The sequence below is a fragment of the Manis pentadactyla genome, chromosome 3 (genome assembly GCF_030020395.1).
Source record: "Manis pentadactyla isolate mManPen7 chromosome 3, mManPen7.hap1, whole genome shotgun sequence".
Lineage (NCBI taxonomy): Eukaryota > Metazoa > Chordata > Mammalia > Pholidota > Manidae > Manis > Manis pentadactyla.
Genome location: NC_080021.1, coordinates 67,368,098 through 67,381,273, shown reverse-complemented (window position 1 = coordinate 67,381,273; position 13,176 = coordinate 67,368,098). Strand labels below are relative to the sequence as shown.

The 13,176-nt window shown below is 37.1% G+C and overlaps 1 protein-coding gene across 8 annotated transcripts in view; it reads right to left on the bottom strand.

The window, feature by feature from the left end:
* SLCO5A1 (solute carrier organic anion transporter family member 5A1) overlaps nt 1–13,176 on the bottom strand; it is a 167,660-nt gene that overhangs the window by 8,363 nt on the left and 146,121 nt on the right. For all 8 annotated transcript variants that reach the window (XR_005024922.2, XR_005024923.2, XM_036886276.2 and 5 more), the window contains 3 exons: nt 3,930–4,089; nt 2,086–2,327; nt 30–94 (listed from right to left, as the gene is read on the bottom strand). Coding sequence is in view for 6 of the 8 variants with exons in the window: in XM_036886276.2 (XP_036742171.2) it covers nt 30–94; nt 2,086–2,327; nt 3,930–4,089 (467 nt within the window). In the remaining 2 variants the exon portion in view is untranslated. The remainder of the gene's footprint in view (nt 1–29; nt 95–2,085; nt 2,328–3,929; nt 4,090–13,176) is intronic.

Here is a 13,176-nt window from a genome sequence, read left to right as displayed (position 1 = left end):
GAGGCACACTTGGAAATTCAGGAACGTACCAAGTGTTCGCAGCAAAACAAACTGCATTCCCAGTGCGAAAGGTCTCTCCTCATCTTCCACAGACCTACAGTGAAATGACAGAAAGAAGTGTTTTAAAATACTGGCCTGCTGAAATCCAGAAAATGAATGTCAAATCAAGAGTGCTTACTGCAGAGCTGGGTTCACTCTAGAAATTATGAACAATAGCTAAATAAGACTGCTGATGGCTAGGTCAGGCAATAAAGTTCTCCCCAGCCAAGACGCCAAAGAAACTCCGATGGTTTCCTTGTGAATACCGCTGGGGAAGCCCAAGGTTCAGGGCTGATGCAACAGAGACAGCTCTAAACTGAGCTTCCAAAATCAGTTGTTAAAAAATATATATAGCATTTTATCCTAACTACAGCATTCTTTTTCTGTTTGCCTGCACTTTCCAGAATACTAAGTGTATATACTGAAGGTTCCTTCTGTAATATCTCAAGGAAAAGTATAGAGAAAAAGGTTTCTTAAAGAAAGTAGAGTCACAAAATGTATAGGATAGGTCAAAAGTAAGAGAAAGAATGAATTCCTCCCAGCTTCATTTTTTCTTCTTTTCCTAAAATTTATAGTCTAAGTAATTCTCACATGACAGAAAGACTGGAGCCTACTGATTTTGTCATTAGCAAAGATAAAGGGTCTCATTTTCTAAACTTTTGGGTTAGAAGGCAACTGGTGATTTGCCATGTTTGATTGCCATAAAACAGGCAGCTCTTCCTGGGTCATTTAACATCTGTCATAGAATTAGAGCTCAAAGAATTAGAATTACAGAACTAGATTATTAACAATTCACATTGTTTTAGTGATGAAGTGCCTTATTCTTTCTATCCCATACACATAGGACTCTAGGTATATAACATAAAATTTTCATGCACACTGCACTTGCCTTTCCCAAAAGGGTTTATTTTCCCAGAGCATTTTGCCCAAGGCTGCACACATAGTTGTTACTCCCTAAAGTTGTTAGTTATTCCCTAAGCATCTGCTGATGGAGGAGTTGATAAATAAACCAGTGGGCCTTTCATGCACCGTTATCTTACTGTCAAGGAATGAACTGTCAGGGGAACATCTAACTCAGCATCCCATAGAAGGGATGCTAGAACGTTCATGCAAGCAGTCCAATTTCTACAAAGAATGGAGCCTCAGCAGGTGCTTCCCACCAGGTGTGCAGCACTGTGTGGTGCTAAGGGGTCAGGGAAGAGATACAAGAAAGATTAAGAGCTGACGCCCCTTCCTCACTCCATTGCACTGCATCCCCTGTGCCCCTGCAGCTGCTGTGGGTGAGTTCCCGTTTCTTCACCATGCTTTCCCCTTCCTTCCTTTGCCCACTGAGGTCTTTACTGAAAATACCAGCACATTGATTTGAATGTGCTAGTGTCAACAATAGGACTTCTATTAAGATAGCTTCCATATTGTCTTGTGAGGAAAACAAAAAAACAAAAAAAACCACACCAGGATAATGTGGCAAAGAAAACACAGCATGAACAACCAAATAATTACATTTCCCGGTCTGACCTTTCCTTGAATCAATTCTAAAGTTTTATAAGGTAGTATAGTTAATGAAATCAGTATTTTGAACTGGAGGCCCAGGAAAGACTTTCATGGATCCTAGAGGTGTTGACTGTCTACAAGGTCGGAGATCATATTCTTTACTGTATGCACGATGTAGCAACTTCACCAGATGACTTCCTGCCCTCTCTGGGGCCATGCTTCTTGTCACTAACACAGTGATGGCTTCAGCTCCTGAAGTCGACCCTTTTAGGGCAGAGACTCAGGCACCAAAGGCAATCAAAAGAAGTTTCACCAGAGTATAGGAATAACGCCCATCTGAATAAAGAAAGTTGTAGAGTATGAAATGTTCCAACCTTCCCTTTCGTTCCCAATATGAGAAAACTCACTTCAGTTCGCCAGGCTAACATCTGAGTGTTTTCCTGCCCAACCTAACTTTGCTTTCGTCTCTGCTTCACCACATCGGCCCCGGTCTGGATTACGCACTCTGCTGTTTCTGAGTGTATAACCCATCCTAGAAGTTGAATGCTTTCTCACCTGAGTGTTACTATGATGGCTGATGGTTGAGCACATGCTGTGATGAAGGTGACTATGAAAAGAAAAATTAAGAACGGGATGAGGGTGTTACAGGTCCGTTTACACTTCCCAGACACAGCATAGCCATTCTCGTTGAGATATGTTTTGACAATAACCACGCGGAGCTGACTGCGCTGTCCCACTCTAGGTGGAGTAATCACTTGCCGGCTTTGGACACAGGTGCATTCTGTGTAATTCCTTATCTAAGTGATAATAAAGACCAGTTATTTGCCAATCAGAAGCAGAATTCAGCATAGGAATATTAAGACAAAGTTAAATGCTTTAAGATAATTCTAGTATTTAAAAATATGCAGAATATTGAATTGAAAATATCTTCCTCCTTGCTAACCATAAGGGCCCAAAGTGTGTGTCTAGCAACATCAAAGTCTGCTCATCAAAATTGTTTAAATCTAAACCTTTATAAGAAGCTTTCAACACTCAGTTCTATAGTATTCACATTCCACATGCTCGTTTTTGGTCATCGTCATATGCTGCTTCAATTACTACTTAACTCTTGGGCCCTCTGACTATAGAGAAGCCCATCAAGAGCAAGAAGCAAGCCTGGGGTTTTTTATGCTCACCACAGCACCCAGCATAACTTGGAACACAGTGTAGGACCTAAAATAAGTATCTGTCAAATAAATGCAAGAACTCGTGATGCAACCGTGATGACTTCATTACCAATATCAGTGAATCAACCTACCACTGGCTGTTCCATGTGAAACCAGATAACTCAAGGGACTAAAGTAGGTGTTTTAAATGAAAACACTGTTACATTGCTTTTGCTGAGTGGACATCAGCTGAACTCACTGTGACTGTGACTTCAGCCACTTAGAAAGGCAATTGGGGCAAATATGAAGTTGGGGTGCTGCTGAGCTGTCTGTTCTCCAAGGACTGCTGGGCTCTTCTCACAAATGACAGCTGTGCAGCTGACCAACCCATTGACTCCAGGGAAGGACTTTGCACCAGGAAGAACAGGTCTCTCTGTTGCTTTCAACTTCATCACAGGTGAGCTCACCGATTACATGCCAGTGAGCCAGCAATAGGAATTCTCAATTTATCACCACAGTTTAAAACACAGAAATTGAATAGGACAGCCCCAAAACATGCAGTCAATGGTGCAATCTCTTCTCACCTGCACAGAACAAGCAAATGACCTGAACCTTTTAATCAAAGCAGCCTCCTACGATTTGTTCTTATGTGAAGAATGAAACCAGGCTCAATAAAGAACCGAGTAGATTATGAAACCTTCTCCCACAGTATTACAGCCTATTTATAATTCACAAGGAAGGGAATTCTCAAAATAGCCTATTCTTGAACTGACAGAAATATCTTTACTCTGAAAGTTAAAAAAATCTCTTTCTGAACTGATTATTTATGAAAAGTGGCCTTCACCCATCTTTGCACTCTGATCAAGGAAAATGCTCTCCTATTCTCTACAATCAGCACCAACTGTGGTCTTCTTGACCTTCAAGTCCATCACAAGAGCCCCGTCAAGGTAACAGTTGAGAGGCATAGCACTCAACCTTATCAAGTTTCACTGAGCTGACACAGAATGCAAAGTAGAAGAGGGTTGACATGGAACCAAATCACTACACCCAAATGCTCCAATCATCCCTGGGAAAAAAAATGATAGTATTGAATGATTTTCTTTCCTTTGCATTTTTGTCAGAAGATATTTTGCAGTTATTTGAAGTTTCTTACAAAGGGAGACTGAAGTCACATATTTGCATAAGAATTTTAATACATCCTTATCACAGGATGCTGGACTAACAACAGTATAGGAATTTGTGAAATATACTCACCCCAGTGCTAAAATTACCGCTATTAACACAGCCAGCCAGACAAGGGTTAAAGTATGTAATTCCATCTGATCCACAGACTGGCTCATACTCATGTGTTTTGCAACCACAATTAACATTGCAGCTTCCTGTCAGATTCCTATGGGGCATGGTGAGAGAAGGTCTAAGAGAAAAAGAAACAGATCATGAGCAACATTAACTAAAACAAAACTAATAGGGAAGTTCTTGATATTAAGTAATTTGTCCATTTCAGAGATGATACTGCCACTAAATCAAAGCTATGGTGCTGTGAAATACTCACCCTAGATAATTATTATTATGACTTTTAAACAAAACATAAAGAAAGACGTTTCAATTTACTGGTACTACAGATTCAATACTTTGTATTAAATTATCTATCCTGCCTCAATTCTACCCATCTTGGAGCTATGGATCTGGGCTTCAGAATTCTATCACTTGTATAACTATTCACTTATAGACACTTGGCTTTCTATCTTAATAAATTTGGGCCTCAATTTCTTAAACTGTAAAATAGAGCAAAAACTTCCCTGTGCCAAATCAGTAACATCACTATGATGATATAAACATGGAATCCATCAATCACAGATGTCAACACAGGTTCCTTTGACCAATAGTTTAACTGTTCCATAATAAATTATCCAAGAAAGACACAGGACTCTAGAAAACCAAAAGGAAATGGTTTTCAAAGAAGATCAGGAATTATATCACTAGCTTGATTTGAATGACCAGAGCAAAAAGATTATAGAGTCCTTCCTTCAGAATGTCCAGATTTGGATTCACAGTCAAACATGGTGGGTTTTGTTTTCTCATGAGATTATGATGCCTGATTCAAAGAAATGATACAATATGAAAGGCTCTAATAAAATCAGTTCAGGCAACAAATACAAAAGAAGGAAAAAGGAAAGTAAGGATATAGGGCTGGGAGGGAAATGTAAGGAAATGTGGAAGAATGGAGGCAGGCAGGGCCCAGTGGGACCCATGGAAGAATAAAAGGAGATCTGTAGTGCTCACACCCAGTGATCCCCTTCCTTTGCTTTCATGAACACCCCACTTTTAGGTGTCACTGATGAAATACTGTTCCTAAAGCCACATGAGTTAGCACTCCTTGATTTATCTGTCCATCTGTTCATGTTGTATCCATTCAGCAAATATTTTGGGATGTCTGTTATGTCCCAGGACTTATTTTTTAAAGACTATTTTGGGTAACCACTCATCTAGTAGCATAGCCCATCCCAACCATATATATTAACCTATAAACATAAAGTGTTGTTTGCTCAAAGTCTTCTCTCCCGTATCCTCTTTCACACTTTGATAACTGAGTCCTCAAAGTTTAATACAAGGAACAAATTCATAGCAATATTTAAACCTTTCAAGAAAGCTGCCTAAAGAATAAGAAAAACACAGTAAGACCCCATTCTTCATTCATGTCACTCCACAGAAATTTTATCACAAGACTTTGATAATTATTTTCACAAACTCTTAGGATCATACTCTTGCGTAGTTTGAGTACGCCTAACCAAAGGTGATCCTAGAGCAAGAGTTCTCCACAAGGGTGATTCTGCCCCCAGGGGACATTCGTTACCATTGGGAGACATTTTTGTTTGTCACAGTTGAATAGGTGCTACTGGCATCTAGTGGGTAGAGGCCAGGAACGCTTCTAGACATCCTGCAGTGTCCAGGACAGTGCCTCCCCAACAAATAAGAATTAACTGACCCAAATCTCAACAGACTGAAGCTGAGAAACCCTGTTCTATACCCACTACCACATTCCACAGACAATTACATGGAGGTCCAGGGAGGCCAGATGACTCACTACAAAGCTGATGATTGCTACTTCAACTGGTCATATGAAAATACTCTTCACTTGTTCTTCAAGAACTAAATTACAAGCCATGACCAAATAAAAGGACTTTTCTGTGTGTGCATGCTTAGTCACTAACAATGACAGGTTTCAAATCCAAATAGTCACTGCCATGGCTATTTCAAAGTTACAGTGCATTTCTTATGAACAGCATACTTCATAGTCATTTATGACAGCCACAGATTCTAAACATCTCTCCTTTATGGATATGTCCGCTCAAGAGAAAGGAATCTAAAGAGAGAATCAGCTGATGCTCAAAATATACTGATGATAGGAAGACAAAAGTTTTCTTGAGTTCTGGACACAGAGCCACACACCCAGCTAACTCCTGGGTAGGTTTGCTTTTCTCATAAGACCATGGTGTCTGATACAAAGAAACGATACAATAAGAAAAGCTCTAAGAAAATCAGAACAGGCAACACATGTAAAGAGCAGTGAAAAGAAGTGGTCAATCACAAAATGCCACTAGATAAAAAAAAGAAAGATGCCAATATGGTTAATCCTTTTTACTGGGCTGATAAAAAAAAAAAAGAAAGAATTTTTTAGAATAACAATGTCTTATTTGACTATCACTCACTCTCCAGAAAACAGACTAGATTATAAAAATGGTGCCAGTGTTTAAATCCAAGTAAAACCAAGTAATTTCATCATCCTGATGTGAACCCATTGTGGGAGTACAAAATACAGAAGGGCTGCAGTACAATGCATTTATCCTGTGCAAAAGGACTGTGCATCACATATCACCTCTCCATAAATGAAAGCATTTCTGACAAGTAGCTCTGCAAAGAAGTGTCTTGTTTTAACTCAGAGTCAATGTATTAATTCCAAGTGAGGAACAAGTTATCACTAACAAATATCTTATAATTGCATAGTCCAAGATGCAAGCCTGAGAGTCACACATGATATATTACTATAAAAATTATGGAATTATAGAACTAAAAGAGATAGGAGCAGTCTCTGAGATTACCTAATGCAATCTACTAATTTTAAGAAATAAGAAACTATGAGAGATGTAATGACATGCCACACAATCATTGAAGCTTCAGGAAAACCAGTCAAATGAACAAAAGAGAGAATAAGAGCAAGTTTGTTGTCCAATCTTTATTAAATTCATTGTTTAAGGATCAATGTTTATTTAAAGTACTATATAATAATTAAACTGGTTGTGGTTTAACATGTTTAACATATCTGTACCATGGGGCCATTACAGCTGGGTATGTAAGCACATAATTTCTCTCAAATCCACAAACATATACATACAGTGTGGCATATCACCTCACCCCAAGACCTAAAGAACACTCTTGAAATTCCCCATTTGACATACATCTACTGGTCTCTATAAGTCAGAGAGGACTCTAACCTTCTTTTAGCCTCCTCTTAAGTTATTCATCAAGAAATATGCCAAGTAGGAATCCATGCATCCTGTTCTCAAGCCACATGGATTTAAAAACTATGATTCATGCAGCAAAAACCTTTTTAGCAAAATATACCAATCAACTGGAAAAATTTGATATCTTTCTAATAATTTCTTAATCTTTATTATCTCAGTCTTTAAGAAAACTCCAATGAAAATGTTTTTAAATTCTACTAAAATTCTTGGCTTCATATTAGGATCCTTCCTTGGCTATGTAACATAGCAACTTCAGGTTTAAAATTATTGTTATCATAACAATCATCATTATCATTTGTAAGAACAATACCAGTGCTCTATTTTTATTCCAGTAATTATGCACTGAGATCTCCACATATGTCACCTCATTTATTCTTTCTGAGAATTAACATTATTATGACTGTGCCTCCATCTTTCAGATGAGGAAATTGAAGGTTTGATAGGATAGGTACTGTCAAAGTTCACAAAGCTAGTAAGAATCACAGATGAATTTAAACCCAGTTACCTCTGCTCCACAGTGTGTACCCTTACACCTCTACAGCAGAAGGGCAGCTTTGTGTAACTGCCTGTAGTTTTGCTTTCTCTAGAATGGGTCTTCTGAGTGATTCATCCTGCTTCCTTCTTCCTCTAATGCAGCCTTTCTGGCACTCAGCTTTCAGTGTGCCTGAGCATTAGAGTCAGAAAGAATGGGCTCAATTCCATATCTGCAATCCAGTGCTGTGAACAAACCTACAGAGATTTCACACTTGTAATACAGAAACCACAATATCTGTATCACATGATTAAACTGAGGAGGAGTAAATGAGGAAATGCACACCTAGTGTCCAGCTTTGTTCCTAGCATGTAACAGGCACTAAAGTACTGGTGAGCTTACTTTATCTACACATGGCAGAAGCATTGGTGAATTAAAAGTAACACAATCACATGCACAAGGAACACAGAAGGCCTTCATGACTTTTTTTTTTCCTGACAATTGAAGGTCTCATTTTCTAATTTATTCCTACAGAGAATGGTAGGCAAAGAACAAGAGTGGGATCCAGTTGCAGGCCTACCATTTAGTAGACGTATGACACTGGCCACATCTAACAGCCTATGGCTATTAATGCCCCTCCTGCTACATGAGAGCAGAGCAAGCATAATCAATGAAAGGGAGTATGTGAAGATATATATAATCACATGGGTTTACTAGAGGACTATATTTGTGAAAGTTTAATCACTATTTTTATTGTTAAAAATCTCCTTTAGCTTTGTAGTTAACACATTCAGACCGAGTAAAACTTGAAATTTTTATATGTGCAATAACCTACAACTTATACAAACCATCTCTTTCAATTCAGAATAATTTTTAATATAATGATATGTTCCTTATTTAGAGTTTTGAAATACCTTTATTTATTATTAAAATAATACATATTCATTGTAGAAAATTTAGAAAATGCAAAAGGACTAAAAGATTAAACCGACACATAGTGCTACCACTCAGGAATACTGACTATTGTGCTTTCAGTGTATGACCTTCTGGTCTTTTTCTCAGTGTGCATATAAATTCACATTAATAACATATTGTTCCCAAGATTTTATGTAGAGTTCTAAATTCTATTTTTTCTGCTAAGATTACATAATGAACATTTTCTATTAACTATGTTAATACAAGCTTATGGAATGATAAATTTGATCCTTAGTTTAATAATATTCGTAGGTGCATTTGAAATAAAAAGGCTTATTATGTTAAAACAGATATATAGTCTTATAGATTTCATGTGATTTGTTTAGATCTAGGTTACAAAACTTAAAACTCATTGGAAAAAATATTCACTTATATTTCACATCTCCTTTATATTCCTAAATAAAGTAAAACAAGTTTCACTTTTGCATTGTTTGTGTCCCCCAAATAGAACCAAAAACAGACTGAATTATATACTTAGAGCTAGAAATTTACTATGTCTATAAATAAAAATAGCTAGAATAATCTAAAAACATAGATACCTTAGCTCCTTTAAGTAAATTGTTTTTCCTTTACTTTTCAGGAATTCCCTTAAAAATTAGTAATATTTATAAGACATAAAAGGTTTTAGTGCCAAAAGATTTAAACAATAGGAAAAAAAACTTCAGTTGGTTAAACTGTTCATGAGATACAGATGAGGAGATGAATGGCTTAATTAAAGAATTTAGGGATGATCTGGCCAGAAACACTAGTCACCCAGATGGCTGGTATTCAAGTACTATCTTAATACATACACCATGTGACAGGTTGGCAAAATTACAGGTGTTGACAAAGAGGACGCAACTCTGGAGACTTGCAGCAAAGGTCTGAATTAACAGACTGTATTTAATTTGTATAGTCTTGGTATTTTGGGGCACTAAAATTGTGCCAAGAGAAATAACATCAGCAGAAAATTACATCCTCTAAGGTTTTTGAACCTGGATTGACAGGGTGGATCACTCTATCCAGCAACCATGCCAAATACAGGCTTCCTCATCATTTCCTAACCCAAGAAATCATCACTGAAAAAGCTCTGGCCCGTAACTCAAGTCACAAAACCAGGAGATGATATTTTAAAACTAGATTTTAGTTTAAGTTCAAAGATATGACACTTGATAAATGAAAGATAATAAAGCTAGAATTATTAAATAATTTATCAAGACTTAGTACTACTATTGAAAAATTCTGTACATGGACATCAGATTTAACCCCATTTAAACAAATTATCGACAAAAAGGTAAAGAGCAAATAACTCACATTGTGCAATGTGTTTATATAAAGAATTACTTAAGCCACAGTGTTCAAAATAAATGCTGGCTCTTTTGGCTGTAAGATGATTAGGACACACCTGTGTGAAATACAGTTCAGCAGACACAGAGGGGAGGCAAAACACATTTCATAATTAAAACTGCAGGGAAATTGTGGGTGCTTGGAATGTTAATTACTTGAGTTGGAAATGGACCAGGATATAACTAGGGCTCCTAGGATCTTTCATAATGAAAATCATCAGATTCTCAAATTTAAATTTCTTTTTTTCTTTAATTTTATTTTATTGTGGTTAGAACAGTTAACATGAGATCTACTCTCTTAATACATATTTAAGTGTACAATACAGTACTGGTGACTATAGTACAGTGTTGTACAGCAGATCTCTAGACCTTATTCACCTTGTTTAACCACAACTGTATGTTTACTGATTAGTAACTCCACATCTTCCCCTGCCCCCAAGCCCCTGGCAACCAACATTCTGCTCTTTGAATCATGAATTTAACTATTTTAAGTATCTCATATGGGCAGAATCATGCAGTATTTGTCTATGATTGGCTTATTTCACTTAGCATTCTGTCCTCAAGGTTCATCCATTTTGTTGCATGTTGCAGAATTTCCTTCTTTATTAAGGCTGAATAGTATTCCATTGTATGTACATATACATATATTTTCTTTATCCACTCATCCACTAATGGACATTAGGTTGTTTCCACATCTTGGCTATCAAATGTGAATTTTCAAAAAAAATCTGCATTTTCTAAGAGAACCACTAATAACACATCAGGTTCATTCTACAAAAAGACTGGCTCATATTGGTTCAACAGGAAAAGTCCACATTTCTAAAACATTCTAACCCTGTCTCAGGTCCTTTAGTGGCTCTTGACTACTTGATGTTAACCTGAAGATGGGTCAGTTACTAAATGCTTCAATGTGAGAAAATCACCATGCTGGTGAACCTGGAGCTTCTTATACAAACTTGATAATGGCTTTATAATCACAATGCATTTTAATAAAACTTTAAATAAATAGTTTAATAATCAAAAGCATTGCATTCAGAAGCTGAGAAACCTGACTTCAAATCCTAGCTCAGTCATTTTCTAGCTGTGTGACTTTATGCAAGTTATTTAATCCTTCTGGGCCTCTTTCTCCTCAAATTTAAAATGAGAAAATATCATTAAATAGTTACTTATTAATTGCTTATTATTTATGGGTTTTATCCCATTTTATCTTCTCTACAATTCTGAGATCAGCATCATTATTAACCCATCCTAATGAGGGGGAAATTGAGACACAGAGAGGTTAAGGAATTTGGCAAGTACCCTTTTCAATCCTTACAGCATATCAATAAGGTAGATACTACCAGTATCCTCACCTTAAAGATTTGGAAAACAAGCACAGAAAGAGTAAATAACTTTCCCATACTTACACAGCTAGGATGCGGCAAGGCCAAGCTGAGAATCTAGACTGGCTGACTTGAGAGCTGCAGAGAAAATGCAGTAGATGTAGCGAGCACTTTGGGTTATGCCTGTAACTCAGCGGTATCAAAGTATTAGAAAAGAGTGCACTACTGAAAGATGTACATATGCTCTCTATAGCTCTCTTGATAAGGAGCTGGTAGGTGCACTTAATGTTTTCTGTATGAAATAGCTGTTTCCTACATGAAACAGGGCCTCAGACTGGTGTTCAGAAAGAAAACAAACTCTGAAATAGATCATCTGGGTTTCATTCATTCTACTCCTTGTTAACAGATGACTTTGGGCAAATCACTTCACCCTTAAGCCTCAGTTTCTTTAATTGAAATATGTGGATAATAGTACATACAGTAAAGTTAAGTTGCAAGCATTACATATAAAAGACATACAAAAGAATCCATTACCATATATGAGCCAAACAGGTGCCTAAAAAAGGCTCCTCTCTTCCTGCCTCTCCCTTTATATCTTTCTTTATTGGCTTTAGAGGAAAAAAATCCCACATGCAAGTCTCAAAATCATGCAGAACAAGAAACAGTTTTCATTTGGCAGTTCAGCTACATATGGTAGATGAGCAGGTTGTACAGTGAGCAAAAGCACCAAGCCAAGGGAGCAAGGAGAGGCTGAAATGTAGCCCACACCCTGCTTGGAGGAAGGGTCCCATTATTCTTCACACAAAGGTAACTGCTATTTTAAGTGTCAAGCCTGTGCATTTGCACCACCCAAAAGTGGTTATACTATTTCAATTTTAGACTACCTTTCTAGAAGCATTTGGGGAGCCAGGGGAATTCTCCAAGGAACCTGGGTTTTTCCTTTGCTAATTTATAAGCTTGGATGAAGCCAGGCTGCAGATACTAGAATGAATGGATCCTCACAGCAGCCTCCAGCACTCCTAATCAAGTTTTTCTTTGTCAAGTACAACTAAATTGGAAGTATACCATAAGTCATGAATTTAGATAATTCATATGCTTATTTATATCAAGTTCTTTTTAGTTTCAGAATGACTATTTCAGAGTAATATCCCTATGCAGAAGTAGATGCCAGACATTCATTCATCTTTTAAAGAAAAAGGAGTTGCTGAAAGTTCAGCACATACTAAGTACTACGCTCTGTGCACTCTGATATTCTGAAATATCAGACTTCTTCCCTTATATAATCCTCAAAACTACAAACACTTAAAATATTTGAATGCTTCAAGCTGGAGGTCAAGGATGGAGGACAGCGAGACTGACTTTCCATTTTTTAACCCTTTTGCAATATTTTAATTTTTTCAACCACATACGTTTTTAATTTAATTATGCGTGTAATTAAATAAGGCTGACATCATCATCAATTTTCCATATGAAAAAACCAAGACTTAACAATATTAAGTTTGGGGGGTCTCTTTTGGCAAGGTCACACAGCTAGAAAATGATGGCTCTAATACTGTTTTTTGAACATAATACTATTTTTGACAAAGAAGTTTGCAGAGAAAGGGGAGATAAGTTCAAGGAGTTCTTTACTGGGGACTCTGTTATCCCATTAACATGGAATACTAGGTTGTCCAATAAGAAAAAAAAAGATAGGGGTAAGGTTTTAAAACTTAAAGAAAGGAACTTTTTTAATGGAACAAACATCATGGCTCATAAGAAAGGAAGCTGACTAGGGCCAAGTAAATGGATTGCTCAGCAAAGATAAGAGCCTGCTAAGATTGGAACTCATAAATTTGTAATGGAGCCAATCAGCACAATTATATAATCTTTGCCCAGTGCTGCTGG